Genomic DNA, 27,285 nt, shown 5'->3' on the forward strand with positions numbered 1-27,285 from the left:
AATATCTAGATAGATTTTTTCTGTACGTCCATTTTAATGAATTATTTGCACTGCTGAGACTAAAAGACAAAGAAAAAATGTAACGCTGTCACAGCATAATGGTCTCTCCTGCTAGACAGATATTAAGAGGAAAAAAAGAACTACTGAAAAATGAATGCTGAGATTACATTACCACGTTTAAATTCAAAGTGGGAGGCAATTAGACTATGAAAATGTTCTCTTCCATTATTTCTATTATTCCAGAGGAAGATAAAGTAAATAAATATGAAGACGGATGGTTGTTGCTGATACAGTGACTGCTATTCAGTATGGTACCTTGAAGAGCTATGTACTATTGGTCCAAGTTTAATATAGCAATACTTGAATCACAAACAGGTAGTCTAAAAATCTCAAGTACAGTTTCAGGGTTTGTTGTTGTTGTTTGTTTTTAAACTGAAAAAACCTGTGACAAAACTAGTATAAGCTTCATTTGTTGTTTAATAAGACAATCCATTTATCAGTTTTATATAATTTGCATTGAAAAACCATGTCAAATGTTTTCCAGGAGGGCTCTTTACACCTTGTATCCCTGACACTACGGATACTCAATCTGAAGTAGCACCACTCTGCCTAATAGAGACGCAGAAGACACTCATTTTAGAGGGGCTGCTTTTGACTCAACCTCTTTTGAGGCCAAGATATACTACTGAAAAAACTACCACTTAACCTTACAACAGCAATTTTCAGTTATGCTCAACTCCAATTCACGAAATTTAAAGATGAAAACAGTTTAGCCTAACATCCAAACATTGACTATTCTGGCCACTTTGCAAATCTCATTTAAGCACCTGAAGAAGAAATTCCCTTGAAAACCTGGCCTTACTTGCAATCAGAACCTCCCTCCTTGAAGTTCTTCAGAAGCTGCCTGGACACGGTCCCGGGCAGTCTGCTCTTGGTGGCCCTGCTTGAGCAGGGGGCTGGACTAGATGGCCTCCAGAGAGTTCAGTACTGAATCACTAACAAGTGATTATTTCTGCTACCTCATCTGTGATAACCCTCCAGTTTCTAAACTTTACCCTATCCAGTTAGCAGAACCAAACACAGCTTTTCTGGATGTTGGAAGCTTTCTGAAGCGTTCTAGATTACATTGCATTAATTAACAGAGTGCATGTAGAAACATCCACATTGCTCTAAGTAAGCTCAGTCTTACCAGACATGACTATGTCCAGAAAATTTTAACTAGGAAACACATAAAACCAAATTAAAACACAAAAAAGCATTATACCCCATTCTATATTGCTAGTATTTAAAATGTAATCTTAGTAGAAATGAGTTAATTGCGAGTACTGGATATACAATCTTCATTTAGCAACCTCTTTCCACACTTGTAGCACGCAATTCTCTGTCACAGTCAATGCAACAGAGCTCAGTAAAACACTCATGTCTAACAGGATGTCATTTATGCACAAATACACTATACAGTAACTGATTTTCAGCTACCACAATTTGATTTTATTTCATTCCTTCCACGTGTCACTGTGCCACAGAGGGTAATTTCTTTGATAATAATAGTAATGAAGATGCATTGCACCTGACAGCCCTAACAACACGCTTAATAGAACATTTTAACTTTTAAGTAGATAAAGAATCTGAAGGGAACACTTTTTCACGTTCCACTGTTTCAGAACACAGTTCTATATAAATGAAATTATCCTACTTAAAAGTTATTTCCACTTTGATATTATTTCTATTCAATTTGACAGTTTTATTTTGGGAAGATAACATTCTGACATACTGCAAATTATTCTTTCAAAACAACACAGTTCAACCTTTTGTATCTGCTTTAATCAAATTTGTCTCAATAGACTCTTCTTTCTGCTAAGTAATTCTGGCAATTCGTCATTTTAGGATAAGTTGGAATGATTATCTTCAGGTGTCATTCACAGAGACAAACAATATGAAACATGCTATTTCAAACTGCTACTGCAAGACATAGTGGGAGATTTACTCAGGCTTTATTTAATTTGTTAATAGAAATTGCTTCTTTTGCAGAACAACAGGAGTTTAGCCACTGATGTGGGTCAGACCTTCCTTACTTTGCTTCTGTGATTTGACTTTGCCCTTAAGAGACTCTCAAAGAACGCTTACCCACCTAACTCAAACGCTGCCACCACCTCCTACACAAAAATTCCATTTATTGGAGTTTCATCTTTACTCCATCCCTTTCCCATGCAATTTTTTTTTTGCATAAGGAAAACACCTACTTATCTGAGAGGCATGTTTAATTGCAAATGCAGAGGACATTTCAGGAACTAGCATATGATGCAAATTTAAAACGAATTGAAGTAAATACAAGTTCAAGTCTTTTGTTTAATAAAACAGTAAATGCAGGGCTACTGCAGCTTGACAAATAGATTAGCACTGAAAAAAAAAACCACAAACAGAAAACCTAGCTAAAATTGAAAAAAAAAAGAAAAGCTATCTACTGCATGCAGTACTACTGGAGCGCCCTTCATTGTTCCACATTCCTCTTTCAACATTGAAAGTTTTCACAAAACATTTTCCCTTATTTCTAGTACAAACAGGGAAAGAATCAGCACCTTATAGACTTTTACCTTCTAGACCAAGTATCAGTTTTGCAATGTGCTTTTTTCCCCATCTGCTTTGTAACAACACTTCACAAAAAGAAAGTGAGGTATACAGTGAGAAATAATGTTATTCCTACCAACGCTGACCTACCACCTCATCTGAACAGCACAACAATACAGAGTGAAAAGGGACCTTCAGGAATGTACCAACTTAAAGTGTTAAAATGGAAATCTAACATTTTTAACATTGAGTCATTTAGTGACAGAACAAGATTTTAAGACCTACATTAGCAAAAACCTTGCTTGCAAGCAAGAGCCATAAAAGAGAGATAAGAAAGGTGAAATGCTACAAACAACCAACTCCTGACATTAGAAACCCGTTTCAAACAGCTAATAATCCAATCTGTTCTTCAAAATTTATGTTGACATTTACTTTTGTTCACTACATTTACTTCCTGCTTGTAAGTCTGGCAACATGTACGTTACGTACTAATAGATCTTAGGTCCAGCTCTGAAGTCCTGTGCTGTTTCCAAGCTCTTTTGAAGTATGTGTTTAGATAGGTATCATCGGACTAGAAAGTTAAACACTGCAATTATTTAGTTAGAACAATGTGTGTTTAGGAGGGGGCAGTGAAAAACAAAAACACTACCTCTCTTACCCCCTTTCTTTTAACAATTACTTAGCAATTAGTCATCTTTAATTTCCTTTTGGGAGACTATTTTCCATGTATCATAGAGAGAATGTAATTCAGAGGTGTCCCCACCACCCAGTTTACAGAACATAGCTCTGGAAGGACTTGTGTCACTTGAGAGAAAACAAGTGATATCTTATTTTCTTTTTTAGTAACTATAGAAGCAAAGTTGTGTTGACTCTCCTCCAGCCTGGAGCAGGAAGGAACTGCTACACCTGGAGTCAGTGACCACTGAAAGCCAGACAAACTGGCTTTTCTCTCAAGGCACAGTTTGCATTGCTACTTTGTGTGATCTGTGTCCTTTCTGAGCTGCAACTATTAGTAACTGTTCACTTTAAAAATAAGATTAAAAAACAGGTACTTTGCTCTAACAACTATTAGTTGCTGTACATCCTTTACCTGTACATCGTTGGCGTTCATTCTTGTTCCCTCCTTCCCAACGAAGATGTCATCTATGTCAACCAGAATGTACCTATCCAAGGATAGTCTGAGCTTCTTTCCGGACAGGAAAGAGACGGCATCTATGAAAATCAGTTTGTGCAGCCAAAAATTCAAGTTATTGCCAAAAAGGACTCGTTGAATCCCATCGTGGAGTCCCAGGTCATGAATTACTGTGGCATGGAGAGCACTTTTAGCAGCAGGTGGTGAAAGGTTTTCTGGTGTCTTTACTTTTGCAAATATCACTGGTTGGTAAGCAGTATGATTAATCTGGAAAACTGCCCAGTCATTTCCAAGCAAGGGACCTTTCTCAAGCTTGGAGGATTTAGTCACATGGAGCAATGGGGAATGAGGGTTAATGCAACAGTCCTTAATACCCAGATTACTGTGGACATGGAAAGGAAAGCCCTTCAACTGGAAGTTCTGCAAGCTGTTCTCATTGCCTTTATGAAATCCAATAACACCTACACTATATTCCATACAGTACTTATCTAGAAGACCTCTGTTCCAAGAGTCCATATTCACATATTTTAAAATATTTTCATATACTATGAGAGCGTATTTGCCCTTATTTTTGTCTATAAGCACCGGGAGGTCACCTTTACCAGATGCAATCTCAATATGGTACTGAAATCTGCTGGATTCTAAAATGGTTGTTATATCTTGGCCTAATGTTGAATATTGACTTTCCACAAACACCAGCACTACAAGATCTGTTCTCAGGGGATCGATAGGCTTCATGGTCTTCATCTCCATCAGCTTGTATGGCAACAGTTGAAGATCACCACATTCCACTTCTGAAGAGATTTCAGGAAGTTCATTTTCCTGTTTGTAGCCATTATACAAGTAGTATGCAGAAATAACAATGCTCACCATACAAAAAGTGGCCAGCAAAATAACTGTTCTTTGAAAATGTCTGTGAAGTTTCATGATAAAACTCATGTTGTTTACTTGCCTTAGATTGTTCCAAGCATTAAAAACAAACAGATTCTCAGCAACTTGTTCCAATCCTCTTAAATATTTATGTCACCATTGCAGCACACGCATCTATCTTCCACAAAGCTTTACAGAAGATCTAGTCTAGAAGAAAAGAAAATCACAGATTTAATTGAAGCACCACAATTTGTTAAGTATCATCACATTGAAACTAATGGAGAACAGAGAATCATTGCTAAACCGAGGTTTAGAAGTGAACAGTTCAAAAGCTTTGGTAGCTTTCTTCTGAATTTTTGCATTAGTAGCATTGTTTCTTCCTGCTCCCCATCATTAAAAAAACACACAGCTGTCACTCTGCTTTTACTAATAGCACAACATCAAACTATCTCTAAAGCAATTGTGTAAGCATAGAAGGTGTAGTTGTAAAAACCTCCACTTCAATCTAACAGAAACCACACCTAACATTTCAAGCCCTAAAAGCCTGAGTCCAAGAGTTGAGCAAAGAAGTCCAGCAAGGCTTTGCTTATCTGGCCCTTCCAGAAATGCCACTGGCTGCCATCTACATTGGAATGTCTCTAAATCTCACAGGCTCCTCACTCCCTAAGACTGCGTAAAACAGGGTTCACACAGGAGGCACTGAAACACAAGACATAGTGGCAAAGAACTTACTGCTTCCCTTAGATTTTTCTTTTTTTTAACCAAAAGACAAAAAAAACTCCAAATAAACAACTGCTGACAACCCAAACACTGAGGAAGTTTCATAATCTTCCTCCTTCAACACCAAGAAGCTGGGGGAACATTAGTCTACATCATTAAATGTATTCTCTCTAATGTTAATTTTGGAAAAATTGGAGAGTCCTTAACCCAATATGCACATTTTAAATGTTCAATATACACCCAGTCAGGTATACTATATATTGCATGTGCTGTAGGAGTGTTTTTTTTTTTAAACAAAATACATTTTTTCCTGCAGCATTAGAAGCATAAAAATCGCATTTTACCGAACAATGTACCATTGTTCTGTATATTGTTAGAAGTGCTTTGTATTTCTGCATATTAAAAAAAGCATAGAATAATTCACCTCTTAAACTTGAGAAAAGAGAGTAATAAATCCACAGCTAACTTAAGAGGCAGATCACCTAAGGACATATTTATGCTCTACCTTGTACCTACGGAAAGCAGTCATTTTTCAAGCCAACAGTACAATTGCTGTCAAAAGTTTCTAATAGAATAAATGAAAGATGTGACAAGCATAAAATAATTAAGTACTAGAAATTATAAAGGAAGCTTAACAGAAGATTTTGGAAAATATTAAAGATACAGAACATGCTGCTGTAACTTCACCATGCAGCACACAATCTGTAATGGCAATGGAATAAGCTGCATGTGTATTTAACATGGTCACTTCCTGAGTACTTAATCCTTACCTCCTCTTAAAAAAAAAGGCAGGGTTCAAAAAGTAAAAAAGCTACAAAAGTATAGTCCGTATCAAATATGAACTTTTCTATATAGATTGACAGAGCTAATGATAATAAATGATATCTAGTCAAGCTCTATCCCACCTTTTATACATTGAAAAGTTTACTTTTTTTTGTTATAACTTTTTATTCCCAGAATGGCTGGCATCCTTGAGTGCTAAATCATGGAGCAAATGATGATCAAAGAATAAGGCAGACTTGTGATCCAAAAGAAGACTGAAGTATATAAAATATTAGTTAAAAATCAATACAGAAAAAGGAGTTGGGGATAAAATAACACTAAACAAAACCAAACAACTTGTCATGTACCTGGGCCATTCAACTGCTTCACAATTTAGGATGAGGAGCTCTTGTCAAAAAGGTGGTCTTTCACTCTATGCTTTCAGAACAAGTTAAAACAAATGATATACTTAACAGCACCTTTGTAACTTCCATGACTTTAATTAAATCCCAAAGACTGATGCTCCCAGTGCCAGGTACATAATAAGCACAAAGTAAAACAAAGTGAGTAGGAAAATAAGATAAGGGATAAGAGAGAAAGTACATGGCATCCTATCTATGAAAACAGCAAAATTGAGCACAAAGAGTAATTAAGCATACGTAAACTCTCTCATTCATAATTCAGACTCCCTTTAAACCCGTGTATCATCAGATAAGCCCACCTCATGGGCATATTCTACTCTTCTTAACTTCTCTACCCTTTCTGCTCTTGGTGGACTTAAATCTGGCCTTGAATCTTACCTGCAGCTGGACAAAGCTTTATACATAGCTTTTAGACAACAGACTTGCCTTTCACCTAGAGGTATAGATGCATTATTCACTGTTAACCAAAAACAATGTAATTTGTACCTGTAGAAAGTGGTGGCATGTATCTGCAAAGAAGTTTAAGAATGCATGAAGACCAAACTGAGAGATCCAAAAGTACCTCTAGAAGAACTCAAAAGAATATTTCAGTATTGAGCTGTCTAATTTTTGTCATGCTAACTTCAAGAACATCAATTCAGGTATCCCGTTTCTGCTGTTTAACCTGGTAAAAAGTCAGATGACAAAGAAGCAGCTCCATTTTACTTAAATGAGTAAAACTAGATTTTTTAAGACATGTTTCCAGACAGATGATCTCTCTTATGGGCACAAAGGATTCTCGAATAAAACTGTTTTTATTTTTCATCTCCAATGCAGTTGACTGAATGCCAAGAAACTCAATTTTAGTGGCTAAAATTAATGCTTCCTGCATTCTGTGAAAAATTCCATATATCTGCCTATCCACATACCTAGTTTTCTTAACCCCACAAACAGCTTAGGTCTGGTTAGTACACAAGAGAGATGAGAGCCTGCGAAGTGGAACTCTTGCTGACCAAAGCACCATCACTTCCCTGAATAACAGTTGGTCACCAAACAACCAGCAGCACAGTGCTTCTTTTAGTCCCAGGCTCCTCTAACACAGCCCTAAATACTCCTGTTCTTAGGACAGAAACCATTCAAGTCGTATCAACAGGAAGCTCCCACCAGCAAAACCTCGATGTTTCTTTCCTCACCAGCCTATGCTCCTGACCAGTCGCCTGAACTTGACAATCCTGCCTGGAGAAGGAAAAATACACAGTGCCCTTAGCTGATGCATGAGAGGGCTGACTAGATGCAGCAGCTGTAGACAGTTGTTTCAATGAGATAATACAAGAAGGGTTGCAACTCGAGGGCTGCTGAAGGAAGAAGCAGGTGCACTTGAAATATTTGCAGCAAGGATGTCCTAATGCACCTCCATGGAGCAGAAAATCTGGAGGCAGCCCAGAGACCTGGATTATTTATTTATTACAAGAAAGCCCATGCCATTTTAACCTTGGCTCCTAATTGCAGGTATCTCCTGGGGCTACAGAGAGCAGCTGCAAGAAGGAGCGGATGGGAATGCTAAGACAGATCCAAGGTCTCACTCTGAGGAATGAAGAATTATCTGAGACCAGCAGAACAACAGCCATACCTGGCATCCTCAACACTGAGAACAGGAAGGAAGGAAGGAGAATGAAACAATAAGCAAGCTTAGCTTATTAATTTCAATGGAGCCACACATGAAAGGAGGACATGGTCCCACCTATATCTTGAAAAGGGGTGTCAGGCAATATACAAATCCAGTGGTCCACAAAGGTGTCACTGAGAGAAGTCTTTATAAGTAAAACAATTTGTATATTACTTTTCACAGTCTGAAGCAATAAAAGCTGCTTCAGTGTTCTGTGTCTAGAACCCTGTTATTTTAGAAGAATTTGCATTTGATCTCTTACAGAATTTTGTATTTTTATGCGACCATCCAAAAATTGAGACCAGTACCTTTTATCTATTTTGTTGTTCCAAGTGTAAAGTATTGAAACATCTCTTTAAGGTGAAAATTGTTAAGAAAAATTATTTGAATATACGTTTGAATATTTAGAATTTTGTTTTTAACTTGGAGACTCACTATGCAGAAGATCTTGTTAAGAGTAAGCTGAGTCATGGAAATAAGCTTCCCATTTTATTCTGAATGCAGCAAGGCTCAATATCATTCTCTTCTCCTGCAAAAGCAATTTCTGAAGCCCCAGACAAGTTCTCATGAAAATCTTGTGAGTACAGGAAATAAGTATCACCTTATTCATGGGAAGATTTACAACTCTGATACAGTACTGCTGGATAGTCACAGTTACAGGTGTCTTCAGACAGCCAGAATGAAACAGATCCACTAGAACAGAGATCGTGAACTTCTCCCCCCCCCACCTCCACCCCTTCTTCTCCAAATTCCCTACTAAGATGGTACTGATGAGAGAAAAAATACCATGATGAACTCACAGGACTCCAGTGAGCTCCTAAGCTCCTACCATTTGTAGCTGTCTTTAGTTTGTTGTTTAATTGCACACCAGAAATGACCAGATCCCTGGCTTCTACAAGTCATTTCAGCACAACAACCATACTGGAAATACATGAGACAAAATTGGCTGGGGATTTCCCCTATTAATGAGATGCATTAGCATTCTCTAGCAAACATAGAGAACATGAAATTGGAAATAGTTTTTTTTTTTTGTATTTACTGGCAGTAAAGCTGATATGATATCTAAGCAACTTCTGGGGAAGTCTTTGCAGTTTGCCTGGAACCCAGACCTTGGGCTCAGGCTCTGCACAGCTGCTGAAAATCTACGCTGCATGCATGTCGCGGCAACACCACAAACGTGCCCTCACTGCTTCATTTTTGCACCAAGACTTTCACAGTGTGCACAGCATGGGCTCAATACAAGTGGCTTGACCACGCAGCAGAAACATGCTATTTTCTGGACTCAGTAGCTCAAAAGAAACATGGCTCTGGCCATACAATTTCATAACTGATAATTATACTTTTGGAAACTAAAGAAAAAAGTTTTATCAATTCCTTGTTCACATCTTCATACTGCAAGGAATACATGCCTAAATAGGAAACCAGGTATCCCCATAAACACAGACACAAAACTGCATAAAGTTTTATATTTAGAACAAAATTAACCTGCTGAAGTTGTGTCACGAATATCAGTCAGACTTAAAACTATGAAAAACATTTTTCTTGAACTCACTTATGTTTTAAATTACCAAGATTAAAACAATGGGCTAAACTAAAATAACCACAAACAAAAGAGAAATTGCTCTCAAATTACATTTTTAATGCCAAATATGAAAATCAGGTTTAGTTTTACCTCAGAACGTGCCCTTAGGTTTAGTTTTACCTCAGAAATGTGCAAAGTCAGCTATGTATCATGACCTCTCAGTAGGAGCAACAAAGTTGTGTCACACATACACAAAAGTTAAAAAAAAACAACAAACACATTGTTACAGGCTAAAGAAAATCCTTTTTATCAAGAATGGCCAGAAAGTGCTGCAAATTCAGGATTCATTAATCAACAATATTAGTTACTATGTTTGTCTGGTTAGCTACACCTGCATGTATTTTTTAATGTCTCCCGTCCTACTAGACCCCGTCACTATCTTCTGTTCCTGCTCCTTCCCACAGCGACAGCAACAAACTCCTCATACTTTAAATGAAGGACAAGATCTAAATCACAAAGAGGCAAAGAAACAGACCTGCTGTTCAGTGTGTTAACATGGGCACTTTAAATTTATAGCGATTAGAATGCTATATAATTGCTCTGAACAGAAAAGCCTGCTTTGGCCAGGCAGTGTGAAATACAGCTTCAGGGGAAGTATTTTGAAATCAGCGTTACCACAAGGTAGCTGTTCAGATACATGAATGACAGGGTAGAGAGCAGCAAAGCACATCTGACAATGACTACACCTGGGGTGGGCAGTAGTGCTCAGGTTTGCGTAAATCAACTATGAAAATGGGAAACTGCTCTCCAAATGCTGCGTACCTCGACTTACATCTCTCCGCTGACTGAAGTATTCAAGCAGTAATAACTCAGATAAGCAAACACAGGTTGAGAATGAGGTCTTAGGACTGGATATTAAGAACATATTTTCAACTTGAGGAGATAGCACTATGAGACACAGACTGCTGACAGCAGTCATCAATACTCTTTAGCATCGCATAACAAGTCCCGTATACGTGAGTATTGAAGGGCTTCCATTTTCTCACATATTTTTAAAAAAATAAAAGAACAGCTTACGCAGAACAAAAACTCTGTCAGACAGATGCTTTTTTCAAGTCCTTGGTGAAAGCAGCTTTCAGTTTCTATTGTACCTGTTATCCTTAGCTCTGTGCTGCACTGCTTTAGCCAGTACCTTACAGGACAGGAATTAATGCTTCAGAATTTGTTTTTAATAAAGTTTATTTATAAATATCAAATATATGGTATTTAAAGTCTTGGAAGCTTTTACTTCAGTACAAAAGTTGGTTTAGAGCTTTAAATTACTTTACCTGTGATACTTTCAGCCAAAAAATCTTAAGATACCTTGTACCTCACGCAATATTTCTGAGATTATTCCTATTATTCCTCAGCGACCGAGCAAACAAGCAAAAGGCAGGGCACTGCCAGCCCCTCTCCCCTCACACCCCAGCCGCAGAAGCTGAGGCGGCAGCAACCGGCGCCCCTCGCAGCGGCCCGGGGGGCGACGCCGCAGCTACTTTAATAAAGAAAAAGGCAAAAACTCACCCCACCGCGAGCTATCCCCCAAGTAGCTCTCCAGCACAAAGCAGCGGTTCAGTCACCGCCGAGTTTTGTGCCGCCTCCCCGAGGTCTCTTGGGACAGGCCCCCGTTTCGGCACGGCGCCGAGGCGGCACCAGCACCCCGGGGCACCCCGGCACTCACCTTGCTCCCTCACGCTGCCACCCCACAGACGCTAGAGGGCAACAGCGCCGCGCAGAAGCAGCCAGAGGGAGCCGAAACGCCCGGCCGGGTATCCGAAAGGCAGCGGGCGGCTTGGCCCGGGGAGCTCACTGGGCGCCAGCCGAGGGAGAACGGGGGGCGACCGGACAGCTCCGCTCCGCGCGACACGGCCCCGAACCGCCGGGGCTTCCCCGGGCCCCTCGGCGCCGTCTCCCGCACAACTTTCGGGGGGCAGCCTCGCCGCGGTCCGGAGATGGGCGGCAAAAGGCGCCCCGCCCGTCGCCGGAGCCGCCCGTCGCCGGAGCCGCCCGCCGCGGCCGTTACCTCAGGGCGCGACCCGCCGCCATACCGCCGCGCCGGGGCCGCCGCCGCCGCCCACCGCTCTCCTCCCCGCGGCGGGCCGGGAGCTGCCGGCTGCAAGCAGGCACGGCCGTGCCGGCCGCCCAGGGGTGCGAGAGCCGCCCCTCGTCTCGCCTCGCCTCCTGGAGGAGGGGCCCGGCTCCGCGCCCACCGGCGAGGGGCGGGCCGGGGTTGGGAGGCGCCGCCGCCGCCTCCGAGGGGGTCCCGGCCGGCGGCCCCCGGGAGCAGGCGTGGTGTGAGAGTGCCGAGCGAGGCGTTTGCAGCCCGGATCCGTTTCTTCGTTTTGTTTTGACGCCCCCAGCCCCGTCACGTAGGGGTCGGGGGCTGCCCGCCTCGCCCCGGCGGGGTGTCTGCTCCCCTGGTGCCGCTGGGGAGCCGCCGGGCCCCGGCCTGAAGTGCGCTGGCTGGCTGCCAGCCATCGCAGGTGGGAGCTGAAATTGACAAATGCCACAAGTGCCCTCCTGATCCGAGTAATTTACCTCGCAACTGCACGCTAGCTCACCTCACGGCTGCGGATCCGGTGCGCCGCGATAAGTCGGGCACTGGCGGTTGTCTGCCCAAGCCCTCCTGTTTGTGGCTCACTCCTGTCAGAAACTGAATGGAGAAGAGCCGACGTCTTCTGAAGGATTTTTTCTCCATCCTTTTCCAAACATCGGCAGAATTTACAGTTCTTGATTCAGAAACGTTGTGATTAACTGCTTTCTCATGTTTCATTTTTCCCCCCTCCTTTTTATTTCCATAACCGACTGAAGGAACTCCTCACATTCTAGTGTCTTCTAAGCTTCAAAAGTTTGCAAAGGCAGAGTTCCAATTAAAATTTCCATTATATTGAAAGCACATAAAAATTTTAATGGAGATGATCTAATCCCTTATTGCTCTTGCTTTAAAAAGCAGCATAAGGTCGCAGGCCCCTACGTGCAGAATTGTCGACACGAGGGCTTGGTCTGCATGAGGTTATTAATCTGCAGGAGTGTCCATCCAAAATGCTGTTGGCCTCACGATATGCCACACAAAGGGATTTTCTGCCACACTAAGATTCTCTGCAGCGTGGATATCCTGATACAGTCTTGCTTTGGGGCCTCTCTATTATGAAGGCTTTTTCCTACAATGTACTATGAGGTACAAGGTGGAAGGCAGCCAGAAGTGACTGAAATTCTTGGATGTGAGTTCAAACTCACAAATGTGCACCATCTCCCTCCTACCATTCTTTCTGAGTAGCTGGTGCTGTGTTTAAGTTATCACTGGCCAATGTGGATGGAAGAGCATTACACGGGGCTTGTCCTCATAAGCACCTGGATGCTCACAGAGATGTGCTAGACATCTCACAGCTGAGGGCTTCAGCACTGCGAGTCAGCAGCTGCAGTACTGAGCAGTTTTGGCAGGAATATTAACAGCTTTGATCTTTCTTGGTGCTACTTTCAGTTTTTTGCTCTTGAGCTGTCATTGTAGTGTGAACTGGGCATGACGCTTAGCCATTCTTTCAGCAATACATCTTTAATACAATGCTCAGTATGCTCCTGGCCAAGTTTTCTTCCTGGCTCCAAGTCCTTCACAAAGCAAGCGGTAGCAATGTGGTGTTGCATTATCACAGAGTGCTACCACAAATAGCATCATTGTGGCTGTGTGTAAGGATCTGAGGTCACATCCAATGTGCGTCACCCAAGAACTGAATGGTGCACACAGGTCAGAGAGCAGTTAATTCAGGCAAGGAGATAGGTGGGAGGAAAATTGGTGGACTACTAACTGCATGCAAAACAAAAGTGCTTTCAGACAACTGCTAGTCTGTGCTGAGTGGCTGCACCATGAACTAAGGCAACATCTGTGCTGCTGTTGTCACACAAGACAGAGACCAAATCCTGTCTCACAGATGTACGTACTCACTGGTGTCCATATATTCAGCATGGAACAGATACTGAAGCAAACTGCCCTCTGTTCCAAACCCGGAAGCATTTGCCAAGGGAGATACTTAGCTCATTTCAGATGGTTGCCACAAACTAACTGTATTCCAGATAAAGCACTCAAGACACTAGGATCTAGGCTAACAGTACAGATCACCAAATGGCTGCAACCAGCTCAGAAGCTGTCTGGTCCAACCCCTGGCTCAAGCAGGGTCACCAGAGCAGGCTGCCCAGGAGGCTTTTGAAAATTTTCAGGGATGAAGACTTCACAACCTCTCTAGGCAGCCTGTGCCAGTGCTTCATCACCTGCAGAGTAAAGAAATGCTTCCTGGTGTTCAGAGGGAACCTCCTGTGCTCCAGTTTGTGCACATGGTCTGTCACTGGGCACCACTGGAGAAAGCCTGGCTTCATCTGGTTTACACCTCACCGTTTGGTATTTATACACATCCTCCCCTGAGCCTCCTCCAGCCTTCACCAGTGTCAAGTAAAGGGAAGAACCACCTCCCTCAACCTGCTGGCAATACATACCTGCTGGGATCCTAATGCAGCCCAGGATACTATCAGCATTCTTGTCAGCAAGAGCACATTGCTGGGTCATGTTCAACCTGATGTCCACCAGGACCCCCAGGTCCTTTTCTGCAAAACTGCTTTCTGGCCAGCATGTGCCAGCGCCTGTTCCTCCCCAGGCGCAGGACTTTGCACTTTGAGCTGCAGGAGGTTTCCGTCAGCCCACTTCTCTCCGCCTGCTGAGGTCCCTCTACAGACATACCACATGCATTCAAATATGAATTCCCTTACTTCCCATTAATGGGTGCCTTCAGTATATGTGAACACAGGTCATTTCAGCATGAATTAACTAAACTTGGGAAAAATAAAATGCTTTGTACACACAAGCCTTCAGTCACATATTGAAATATGTAAATTAAGAACTGAAATGCCTTTCAGTATCTGGCCTTTAATCCTTAGTGTGAATATCTGTCCTGTTTCTGATAAATTGGCCATTTTCAAGCTAATTACTTTGAAAATTATACCTTAATGAATTCCTATCTATATAAATCACATCACGTTCTGACAGGACTGCTGACTACTTATGTCTTACATACACATAGATATGTGTGCTCACTTACACAGACATGGAAGTTGGTAATTCCAATTAAGCCCTTTTTCCTTGAATATTATAGTGGAAAAAAATACCAAAAAAAAAGTGTTTGAGAACCTCCAGCAACAGTTCCATCTGGGTTTAGCTTGGCTTTTTAGTTATCCCCTATCTGGAACATTTTAAACCTGTTTTCTTGCAGCAAAGAAAGACTTAAAAAAGAGGTGGCCTACCTTCCCTGGTGATATCCTCAGCTTTTTGCCTTACTGCTGGCCTCTGCACGTGCATGATCTCTTCCACAGTCAAATTTTTCTTCACATTCAAATCTTCCCACAGCGCTTCCTCCTTCTGTATAATCAGCAATCTTTCTCAAATGTACTGAATCCTATCTTCTCTGGTGGTCTTCTCTCTTTCAGGCTCTCACTCTGAGAAATGGTTCTGACCATTGGATGTCTGTTAAGTCTGCAAATGATCTCTTAGTCCTTCAAAGTCCTCCTGAAATCAGTGGAAAATTTAGGTATTTTTGTTATGGTTGTCATTAATACAACTCCCTCCACAAATTTCTCTTTCTAAGATACACGGATTGATTACTTTGGGCATCATTCCATAAACCACGAAAAGGTAATTGGTTGGGGAGTTACACATAAAAACAACAGTTTTCAATTACTAAAGAAATACTTTTTCTAGTCCTGCCATTTCAAAGATTGGGTACATCTTTTATCCAAACACTAATTATTGTTTGTATTATTTTTGTTTACATTTTCTTGCAGGGAGCCATTACAGTGACATAGATATTTGACAACAAAGACAACCTAGGTAATTGCCTGTTATTAGTAATTGTATGGTTGCTTTTTTAAGCTATTAGAAGTTCTACTAGCCAAAATGTAAAGTTATTCTAGATTCATAATGCTCTTGGATTAATCAGAAACTAGATTTAAAATCAAATCTAATAAATACTCAATCTCAACAATACTTAAAATACTTTAAATCTCTAAGTAAATGCAAATATTAACTAATGAGTCCTTACAGGGTATTTTTGTCATGAGTGTTGATATCAATATTGCTGTACGCATACTTGACATAGAAGATTAGTCCATGAAATTGCCCAGGATTGGGCAGTGGCTCATCAACGTTATGATTGGAAGTCAGAAGTTTTTGACTCAGGGCTGAGTTCAGAGCACCACATCCTATCACACTGTATTATAACTGACGTTGTCTGAAAGCCAGGGAATGCTTTTCCGTGTCAAAACACAAAGACCTAATTTCTCCTCTTGGTTAAACTGAAATACTTGTTTACAAGTTGCATCCATATAATGACAAGAAAAATGTGGTCTTTTCCAACCTTAATGATTCTATGATTCCATGATAAGCAGTCAAAAATGTAATTGACTAAGAGGCTATCTCAGAGGAAAAAAACCACAAGTTCAAGTTAATAATCATAGAATCATAGAATCATTAAGCTTGGAAAAAGACCTCCAAGATCACCTGGTCCAACCGTTCCCCTACCCCCTGTATTTTCCAATGCCCTTCATTTCTGAAGTGATTAAAGATTATTCGGTAGCAAACAACATGGGAAACCAGCCATGCTTATGCAATTTCTCTAAAACATCACTAGCTTTGAGATAGAAAATACATCTATCATTTCTCTGCAGTAGTTTCTATTTCATTTTCAAGACCTTGCCCTGAAGAATCCTACTATTTGCATGCATTGTAATAATATCTTTTAAACAGTTGAAGGCAAGCTGCTAATTACACGCTGTTGGTGATGACTGCTTGGCAGTGGAAAAGCATTTCTATCTCTAGGCTTAGAATAAACCATTGTTATAAATATGTTTTGTTCCATTTTAATCAGGGTACTGAAACAGTTGTCTTTTTTTGTAGAATGATAAAATAGCAAGCTTTGGAATTCAAGAAGCTGAAGAAATCATTAGGTATTTCTATTCTGAGATACTGCTCAAGTTACATGCCATGTAAAGTGTAAGACAGATTCATTAATGAGGAGGACTAAGTATGTTCTGTCGTAATAGTCCAGGAAATTAGCATTATGAAAAGAGAGGACAGACTTCCTTCCATTATTTCAGATTCATAAGTTTCAAGTTAAAAATATTAAAAAATATCAGCGCAGATTCAGAATGTATTAATGTAAGTTAGCTGTTTTGATTATATGTCAATTTGATTGAAAGCTCCTTAGTAATATCGAAATTGGATAGAGGAAATTGATAATGGGGATGGAAAAGAATTAAAGAGAAACCAAGCTGTTATAAGCACAATCAGCACTCTAAAGTATTTTTGTCCTTTTAAAGCAATATGTAATTAAAGCTTCTGTTAATAATTGATTTTAGGATATGTAAGAAAATAGGACAAATTCTGGGCTCAGAAGAACTTGCTTTATTACCCTACAAACAACTCCCAACAATAAAGAAAGAAAAGTCCTAAAAAAAATCTTTTAATTTGCAAAACAGAAAAAGAACTAAATTGATACACCCAGTTCTTCAGTCCAGCAATAATCCAAACTCTTCCAAAAGCAGAATGTCAGCTGGAAAAATCATCATAATTTCATCTTTGATTTCCCTCAGCAAATGTAACTTTGAGACCAAGGCTAATTTAGCTTTTTTTTTTTTTTTTTTTTTTTTAAAGAACAGAACCATCCTTCAGCACTGCCTTCAACTTCCACATGACCTTCACATTTTTCTATATAAATAAATTCCTTTTGCCTTCTGTGTTCCTTGAACATGCAACACCTAAAACACAGCCTAGTTTCCCTATGCCCTTGGAGGCAGCAAACAAAGAGCAATAAACAGAGGAGTTTGCACGGGAATTGTAGGTTATTGAGAATGCAAGGTAACGCATTGCAGGATCAATGACATGAATGTCTGCTATAAACTGGGAGTTCATCAATTGGAAATCACTGAGGTGAGAAAGGACACGGGTACTAGTCAAAGTCAGAGAATGTCTATCAACTGCCAAAGTGATGTGTCTGTGAAAAATAAGAAAATACCGCAGAATTGCCTACAGAGGAAAAGAGATGGAAATGTTGAAAGTGTTGATGCTATTGCATAAGGCTGCAATAAGTCCTCATCTGGAATGCTGTTTAAAGTTCAGAAAGAGTAATTCAAAGTGGGAGAGGTGGAGAGAAGAGCTGCTACCATGAGCAGGGGAACATGCCCTGTCTTATGACAAGCAAGGTGAAGGATGAGATTTGATGTAGATGCTGCATGTGAGGGAAGGGATAAACAAAGAAGTGTAACTAACCATTCTTTAAGATGAAAGAGACTTTTGGCATACAAATAATTGCATAAAAACTGTGCACATAGTTAGGGCGGAAATTAGAAGAAAGTTTTAAATCATCAGAATGAAGCAAACTGATTCTATGAAAAGCGAGGGCAAAAAATGTAGCTAACTTTAAGATGGAGCTTGAGAGACTACAGGACATTATTCATAAGAGTGGTAGATTGGACTTGATGACTTAAGAGGATCTTATCAATCAATAACCCTATATTTTTTATTATGCTGGCATCAACAACAACTAGAACATTGACAATAAATCCTCATCTTTGACATCTGGAGTTGCTGTCAGCTGACACAGCTGCGGTATTTTCTTTGGCACATTGATTGTTTCAGGCTGTCTGTAGGCACTAGTAAAAAAAAGCACCTGCATTCTGTTCACGTGAATATGAACACCACCTTCCTAGTCATAATTTTTTAATGAAAGCTTGCATTTTGGAGCATAAGATGTTAGCCTCCAGGGAAACGTATTAGGTTGTCACCTGTCCCAGAAGTCAACAGCTAGAAAAAAGAAAAGAGAGAGAAAAACTGAAGTTCTGGAACAAAAGTGAATGTTTTCCTGCCTTCAGTTCTTGCAAAATATGAAATGGACTAAAATATCAGATATGCTGGTAGGACTTTTATTTTTGTCATATTTTGATTTAATCATCATGAATTACACTAATAGGTTGACCATATGTAATCATGCACCACGTGCAGAGATCTTAATTACCCAGTTCATCAAATAAGGATAAGGATATATAATATCCTATAATATCCTATATAAGGATATATAATATCCTGTAATAAGGATAATAATAAGGATAGCACATATCATCCAGAGTATTATCCTATATCGTAATATCTGATACCACATGAACACCATATGGGAGAGGGATTTAGAAAAGGTTACAGGCTAATAAGAGTATTTTATTCCACTCATAAAACTCAAGAGAAACAGTTCTTTGCGAAGATCCAGAGACCATAATTACATGCAAAAAGTTACCTTAAATGTAAATGCTAACCCAGAAACAGTGAAGATTAAAATTAAAAGCTGAAATTTCCCATTGTTATTAGTGCTGCACTGCATTAGATGTTGTGCAAATACATGAAAAAGGTGGTTCTAGTCACAATGAGTTTAATTCTACCTTTCAGTCTGTGTTTTTCTAGAGAAGAAATTGTAGCAGGTTTAAGCTAGCAGCTGGTGGTCATATAATAGCACTGAATTACAGTGCTTTAAAATACCACGAATGTTGTATGTTATTCCCTATGAACTTTTCTAGGGGCTTTGCCTAGAAAATGATTCTTCAGCATAGCCCCAAATGTCAGATTTACCATTTAATTCTATTTACCTTAATGTGCCACACCCCATGGGCATCCCGCCTTGTCTTAGATTATAAACTCCACTGGACGTGGATGCAGAAAGAGCTACAAGAAGGAAGCTGACACATAAAATCCAGATATGGCTCATTGCCCATTATTTGCCCATTAAGTTGTATTGGGTTTATGTGGCAAGGTTTTGGTAGCGGGGGGCTGCAGGGGTGGCCTCTGTGAGCAGAGTCCAGCAGCTGCCCCACATCAGAGCAGAGCCAGCTCCAGCCAGCTCCAAAAGGGACCCGCTGCTGGCCAGAGCTGGCCAGAGAGTGACGCTGGGTGGGCCTCTGGGAGAGCAGATTGAAGAAAGGGGAAAAAAATGCTGTGCAACAGCAGCTGGGAGAGAGGAGAGAGAACCAGCCCTGCAGCCCCCCAGGTCAGTGCAGCAGGAGGTGCTCCAGGCACGCAGCAGCAGTTCCCCTGCAGCCTGTGGAGAGGCCCCTGGTGGAGCAGGCTGTCCCCCTGCACCCATGGGTCCCACACGGAGCAGATCTCCACGCTGCAGCCCGTGGAGGAGCCCCCGGTGGAGCAGGTGGATGTGGCCTGGAGGAGGCTGCGGCCCATGGAGAGCCCCCGCAGGAGCAGGCCCCGGGCCGGAGCTGCAGCCCGTGGAGAGGAGCCCACGCAGGAGCAGGGGGTCTGGGGGGAGCTGCCGCCCGTGGGGGACTCCTGATGGAGCAGTTTGCTCCTGGGGGATGGACCCCATGGTACGGAGCCGTGTGGGAGCAGTTCTTCAAGAGCTGCTGCCTGTGGGCAGCCCCCGCAGGCTGGGTTTGGGAAGGACGGCATCCCGTGGGAGGGACCCCACGGGGAGTAGGGGCAGAGAGGGACCGTGAGGGAGCGGTGGAGATGAAGTGTCAGGGACTGAGCGCAGCCCCCACTCCCTGTTCCCCTGAGCTGCTCGCAGGGAGGAGGTAGAGGAGTGTGGGTGTGGGGAAGGCGTTCTTAGGTTGCTTTCAGTTCCTTAGTGTTCTAGTCTGCTAGTGATAGGCAGTTACATTAATCTCCCTATGCTGAGTCTGTTTTGCCTGTGACAGTAATTGGTGAGTGATCTCCCTGTCCTTCTCTCAACCTTTGAGCCTTTTTTCATCATATTTTCTCCCCACTTCTTTGAGGAGAGAAAGTGAGAGAGAGGTGTGGAGGAGCTTAGCTAGCCATCAGTGTGACACCACCACAGAAGTGTCACACACTTTATGTTACATATACTAACAGCAAGTGATACTACTGTCATTCTTCAATTCAGCAGGGGGAGCACAACCAGTATCTCCGTTGCATGACAACACTACGGCGGTTCTGTAATACTATGCTGTATGCTCCAACACAATTTATTTTTTAAAGTCTTGGTCCTGCAAACCAATCAAGCATACACTGAACGGCACCCATAGGAGTGGGCTCTGCATGACTTCAGATTAAGAGGACTGGACTCAGCTACTGAGTCGGCCCCTTCCCTCCTCCCTAGCGATGCCTCAGGCTTACATGCCTGGGCAAGGAATTGACATGATTTGCAGCACTGCCATGGGAGTACAAATAATTCTGGTATACCAATAAGGGATGTATGGGTTGGGTCAGGGGGCTAATGTCTCTTCCCATGGCTGTAGAGGGCTGAAGCACATTCAGGGTGGCATGCTGCATCGCTGCATCCCCTGCTTCTGGGCTTAAATGAAGGCTGGGTTTTGGTGATGGCTGCTGTGGGGCTGGTTTGCTCTGCAGGACCTACCAGCATAGTGGGCTGGAAAGGGCTGCGAGTACATGGGAGACAGTCTGCCCCTTCAAGGAAAACAAACGTATCGCTATCAACTGAAGAATGAGTTCAAACAAAAATAGCAAGCTACTTACAAGTCTTGTACTTCCTCAAGTATTATTCTCCCACCGCAGTGAAAGCCCTGATTAATTCTCAAAGCCTCTTCTCTTCGAGAGGCACTTCAGAAGGGCTAGATTACCAAAGCCAGGCGGGCCTGCAATGTGATCACAAGGAGCACATGCACTTCTCTGTGTGCTAGGCAGTGCCATTTGCTACTGGTGTGAGTAGGGCAGAGCTCAGATATAAACTGATGTGAGGCAGCCACGGTGTTCTCCTACCAGTGAAGGGGACATCGGCAAAGTAGCTACATCCTCATCTCTCAGAATCTCCCTGCCTCTTTGGGGAATTGTCCCTTCTCCCTTGGTTTCCTTTTCTACCAGCACGCTATCCCCATGGCCTGAAGCGAAGTTTCCTCTTCAAAAGGGCTGCAGATAGGTAAGGATCTTAGACAGACAGTAAGGGAAAGGATTCAGTTTTTCCCCTTTTCTTTCCTTTCCCTTTCTTTTCCTGCCTCCCTTCTTGATTTCTCTCATTTTTTCCCTTTTCCCTTCCCTTCCCTTCCCTTCCCTTCCCTTCCCTTCCCTCTTTCCCTCTTTTTTCATTTTTTAATTTTTTCCCCCAGGAGCCAGAGATAAATAAGGTCTACATGTTCAAAACAAAACCACACATTATACAGAACTACAATAATATTGATATTAGCAAGGATATTATTAGATGAAAAAAAAGACAAAATCTACTCTGTAGTAGTGGTGCTCCAAAAATACACAGAAGGATTGTCAACTTTTATATGCCAATTTACACAAATGTATATTTAGCATCTGTTAGTCCCTATTAAAACTTCTAAGCTATCTGATTAGCAATCCTTGGCTTTAGAGGCTGTCAGTGATACTGCACTGTGATAAATCTCACCATGGTGACTGACCTTCCCCTCCCTTTCTCCTCCATTTCATTTACTTTCCATATAAATCAGATCCGGAAGTTTTATAATTTTAGTAATATCAATATAACATCCTAAAACTGAATGTCCGTAGGCTAGAGGACAGGTTGTAATTTTCCAGCATAAGAAAAAGGTACAGTAGAACAACTGGAAGTGTTAGTAATTGTGCATCTCTACTGTTGGGATGTTTGGAGGCTAATTACTGATATCTCTGCTTCTCATTCTGTTCAGTGGATGGGCCTGATCCCCCTGTTCAATTGAATGGCCTTCAGTCTCAAGAACACAATGGTTTGCTATGGTCATAGACATGTTGGTAAAGCTTGAAGGTTTCCTGAATCTAAATATTCAGTCTATTGGTCTCCTTCGTGTTTCAGACAAATAATCTTGTGATAACATTTATCTTGTGAACTTTTCCCCTGATACAGTACTCAACTGGAGCAAAGAGGCAAAATACCTCTTTGGTTTTAAGATTATTAAATGCCATAAGGCACACAGGAAACATGAGGCACACTGAATTTAAATAAAAAGCCCATGTTCACAACGTCCGAGTGGCAGAGTCAGAGGATCAACTAAAGGGCTCCGATTCCTATTGATGTGCTTCCACCGCAACACATTTTTGTTTAAGATATTTTTCATAGAGTTGCACTACCCTACCCCTACCAAGCCCACTTAGACTGTACATGGCACTGTTTTGAAATGAATTAACTGGCTAGAAGTAGCCTTTTTAGTCTTCTAGATGCTATTTGCCATTTGAAGCTCGCTCCTGATTGCACGCTGGTGGAGGTGTATGTTTTGCCTGTAGCACAGGAGGATACTCCTTTATCTTAACATGCAATATTTCTTCTCTTTGACATGAACAGTGTCCAAAGTACTCTAATCCCATACACGAACTGTACAAATAGAACAAACAAGGAATGATTTATGCATACTTTACTGTGCTCTATATCTTATTAGATGAAGACGAATTACTGGATAGGGACACATTCTTCTGAAAAATCCATCTTTGTAGATTTCTAGTGCTCAATCTTGTGTCTTCTGAAAATGTATTTTAGCATGCTGCTGCTATTTTCCATTTGGTGATCTCTGCTGTGCAATGCGCGCTACATGTGGCCCTGAAGGAGTCCTGAAATAGGCTCCATTGCTAGCAGGCTGCCATAGCTGCAAGATGCAGCTCTTTACCTCACTTACAAACGATGCTGCTGTTGTGTTCTATGACAGATGTCATTTCCCAATTTCTGCCAGCTGTTGATGATGTTATTTAAGCAAAGGAATTAATCCTCTCCTTCTCTCCCTCCATCATTATTATAGACACAGTACTCTCTGCCTTTGTAGACACTTCAGAGACAAATCTGACAATTTACATACAGATCAATAATTTAGCTTTGTTGCTATTTGACAGAAAGCCTAGAGCTTGCATCTTGTGAAAAGTCATGCATAACTATCGTATGTAATTTATGATTCTTTTCTATGGAAAACTTGTATTTGAAAAAGCACATATTGTTGATATGTGTTAATTTGGTATCAAAAAAGGCCCAAAGCAGTTTGCACTGAACTCACTGGACAGGTGTATTAGCTCTTGCTCAAACCAACAAAGCAGTAAATTAACAACATATAAGCTATATTTTCCTTCTCCTTTTGTTTTCTTCATTTTTCAAAATGAAGCAATCAAACTCAAATTTAATGTCTCCTCCCACAGTATGTTACTTTGTACCCATGTACATACTGAGTAAAATAGATTTTCAAGCTCCTTCTTCCAAAAGAAACATACTGACAGCATTCATGTGAGACAAGCTGCATCACAGTTTTTAATAAATCAGTCTTTATATAAGCATTTTCAGAAATCTTCTAGAATTGGTGAAGTAACAAAGACTGCCCACTACCTCTTAGTTCTCAGGCTGGCATATTGCAATACTTTTCAGTAGTTTTCAAATTTCCATTAATATTTTAGAATGAGATCTGGGGTATTACTGTTACTATTGTGTGAATATACACACCCAAAGACAAAATAATTACCCAGGCATTCTCTGTCTACTGAGGAGAATAGCAAGGGAGAGATGCAGTGATGGTCCAGGAACAAAGCAGAGACTGAAAGGCCAGAGGAAGAAGAGCTAGAAGCAGTGCTTGCATTGCAGACAGGTGTCCTGGCTTGTCGCCCTTTGCACACATCGCACTCCCCAAAGTGGGGTGACTCATTATACTCAGATAGAAGGCAAGGAACCACCTCAGTTGAACCCAAGAAATCAAACCCACCTACATCGATAGCAGCCATGTATGTAATATAAATAGTCCCCCAGACAGATGGTGGATCAACAGTATGATACAAAGCTGTAATAGACAACAGCATTAGGAAGGGACAAAAGGACACGCTGCAGCCTGGCAAGGCAGGCAAAACCAGGTACCTGCCTGGAGTTTTAATATTTCTTTCAAAAAATAGCTGTCTGTGCTCAGAAACACTCTAAACAGTGAAGCATATGGATACTCTCCTAGTATTGTGCTGTGTTGATATTAATTGTTACGAAATATACTTAAAACACAGTGTTGGACTGCTAAGAAGTCCAGTGGTGACCACTGCTTTAAAGCTAGTTTTGAGACTACACATTTCTACACTACACTAGACTACACTAACACATTTCTGCCTAGCTATGCAATGGATTGCCTGAGGCTAGTGAAGAATTTCCCTATGCCAAACAGAAAAATGTTTTGTAGAGATTTTTAATTACAGTCCATATTCTTATTTTACTCCATCTTCTTCTTATTATTTTTTTCTTTTAACTTACACACTGTTTATGAAAGAGAAGATTTTCAGCAAGTGAATCTTTTTGTACTTCTCACTTCCCACTTGCTGAAATAATGGAGAGGCAAACCTGTACGTCTCAGTTTGCAAGAGGCAGTACTCTGTGGTTGCAGGGTCACAGGTAGCAGCAAGTGGGTAGCTACCTGTTCGTTTGCTGTGTCCCAGCTAAGACAGAACTAGCTGTGGTGGTGCTGGTTATTCTGTCTGCCAAAGCCATCCATTGGGAACTGAACAGGGAATTCTCACTTCACAAAAGCCACTGAATAGCAATTACAGGAGGTTTATTATGAATTCCTTGTGCATAGAAAGCTACCACTGACTTAAGAGGATTTTTTTGTGTACCAGGAAATGTAGGAACAGGTCTCAGATGGTGGCGATTTCCAACTGGTGTGGACACAAGCCAGCTTGAAATAGCAGCTCCAGAAGCAAAAAAAAAAAACTGTGAGCATAACTATGTCCTTAAGGCACCTTGTTATATTGGTCTTCATTTTAAAAATAATGAATTGCATCCCTTTCCCTACCCCTTTAAATCAAAAGTATAGCATTTTTCCATCTGATCAAAAGGTTGCAAAGGCTGCATTCTCAACATAATCTACTGAGTGTGATGACAACTCCAGTATTCTTCAAAGAAGTTATATGACTATTGTGCTATAGACTGCAGAGAAAATTCCCCTTACATTTTGCAGTAGATGTTCCCTGGTGCAGCATTTTTTCTTTCAGCCTTAATTGAACTTTGAAGCATTCGCTTGTTCCTGTTGTTGTCCGTGCAAGCTTTTCATTTTTCTTTTTTGAATTAGATGCACCATTTACAGTATACCTTCCACCAGAACAGAAATCCAACTTTACATAACAGATGACAATACAAATTTTAAATCAAGGCAAGAGTTAGTATAATGCAGTGTTAATTTTATTATGGCAGCCAGAATATGACTTTTTTTTTATAGCCCTAGTCATTAACAAACACAGTACATTAGTTTTACGTTTTGAAATCAGGTGGTTGCCATGAGCTTTGTCTTTAAAACTATTTTACAAAAACAAAGAAGAAAAAACCTCATACTTATTCAAGAGCTGGGAAATTGTCACCACGTTGAAAATGCAGCTCCTTCTGCATTAAAGTGACAGGTAAGTAGTATTCTTATAGGAGAGCCGGGATAAGTTAAAACACATTAACCCCCCTGCCACCTCATGTTCAAATGGTCATGGACAAAATAGGTGTTTAAATTATACTGCCTGTTCAGTTTGATTCATTTCTTCAACTGCTGACCAAAAGCAGTAGGATTTCACAAGTGATCTCTCTTCCGGTATTAGTAATTGCGCATTTTCTGAACTGCCACTTGGTACTTTAATTTTGTACAAAAGGGAGGAGTGCTCTGACTACTAGCTGGGGTCCTGGGTTTACTGAAACTTTGTGTGAGCTCTCCAGTGGGTGTTCAGTGATCACTCAATGCCCAAGGTCAATGCAAGAACTCAGCTTTATTCTGTGCCCTCTTCCAACTGACTGTGCATAATAGCAACAGTTTCACACGTGTAGACAGGCTGGAAAATGTAAAGTACGAGAAAAAGGACAAACTAGAAAGGCATCTGTGTTCAGAAGGATGCCTTTTTAAAGTCACAGCATCCAACAGTACTTCTTCCTTTCCAAACCAAAATTACTGACAAGAGCAATTGAGAGCTAACAGTTAACTAAGACGAAGGTGTACATACAAACAACTTTATGGTGACCTGCAGGCATACTTGTACTGATAACTTTCAGTTACGCAGTGTGTTATTCAGATCTCCTTACCATAAAAAATGCAATGTTATTTCCCAGAGAAATAGCCAGAGTACCCTAAGTATCAGATACAAATGAAACAGAAGTCTGAGGAGAAAGCTTCTCTGTCAGCATGTGCTGTTTGTGCAAGAACGCCTGTATGGTTTTCAGAAGATACCTGCCAGAATCGTTCTGCAACATCCAGGATGGAAACACACCTGGCATTGGCCATCTCCCCAAATGCCACTCTCCCTGTGGGTGGTGGAAAACATTGCCTTTTGACACTTCTATTACTTTGAAACTGTCTCATTTTCCCTCTGTAACAGCCAGCACAACCCACTCTCTACTTGGGCTGGGATTGCCAATGAAATCAATCTACCCAGGTACTCTTCTGGGCTATCAGGCCAAGATGAACATCATAAGGATCTCAACTATGGATCCACGACTCATCAATTAGCCTCTTGTGAATGAGGTGAAGGACTTCATACATTTTTCACCAGAAAATACACAATCTTTTCTTTGATACTATTACAAGGCAGCAGTGTTACTGTATATAAGGTGCATCTGTTCAAAAATGCTCCTTCTGTATGCTTCATGACATGCAGTTCTCCTCCAACATTTACAGGAGTTGC

General features: G+C 41.2%; 1 protein-coding gene across 18 annotated transcripts in view; it reads right to left on the minus strand.

Moving 5' to 3' along the window:
* The window catches only part of LOC310898756 (bifunctional heparan sulfate N-deacetylase/N-sulfotransferase 3), a 382,477-nt gene that overhangs the window by 114,431 nt on the left and 240,761 nt on the right, over positions 1-27,285 (minus strand). For 15 of the 18 annotated variants that reach the window (XR_014583603.1, XR_014583604.1, XR_014583605.1 and 12 more), the window contains 2 exons: positions 14,967-15,228; positions 3,659-4,777 (listed from right to left, as the gene is read on the minus strand). Coding sequence is in view for 2 of the 18 variants with exons in the window: in XM_083834191.1 (XP_083690317.1) it covers positions 3,659-4,639 (981 nt within the window). In the remaining 16 variants the exon portion in view is untranslated. The other 3 variants (XR_014583616.1, XR_014583617.1, XR_014583618.1) reach the window with 3 other exon arrangements.

The sequence above is a fragment of the Anser anser genome, assembly GCF_964211835.1.
Source record: "Anser anser genome assembly, chromosome: 4".
NCBI lineage: Eukaryota > Metazoa > Chordata > Aves > Anseriformes > Anatidae > Anser > Anser anser.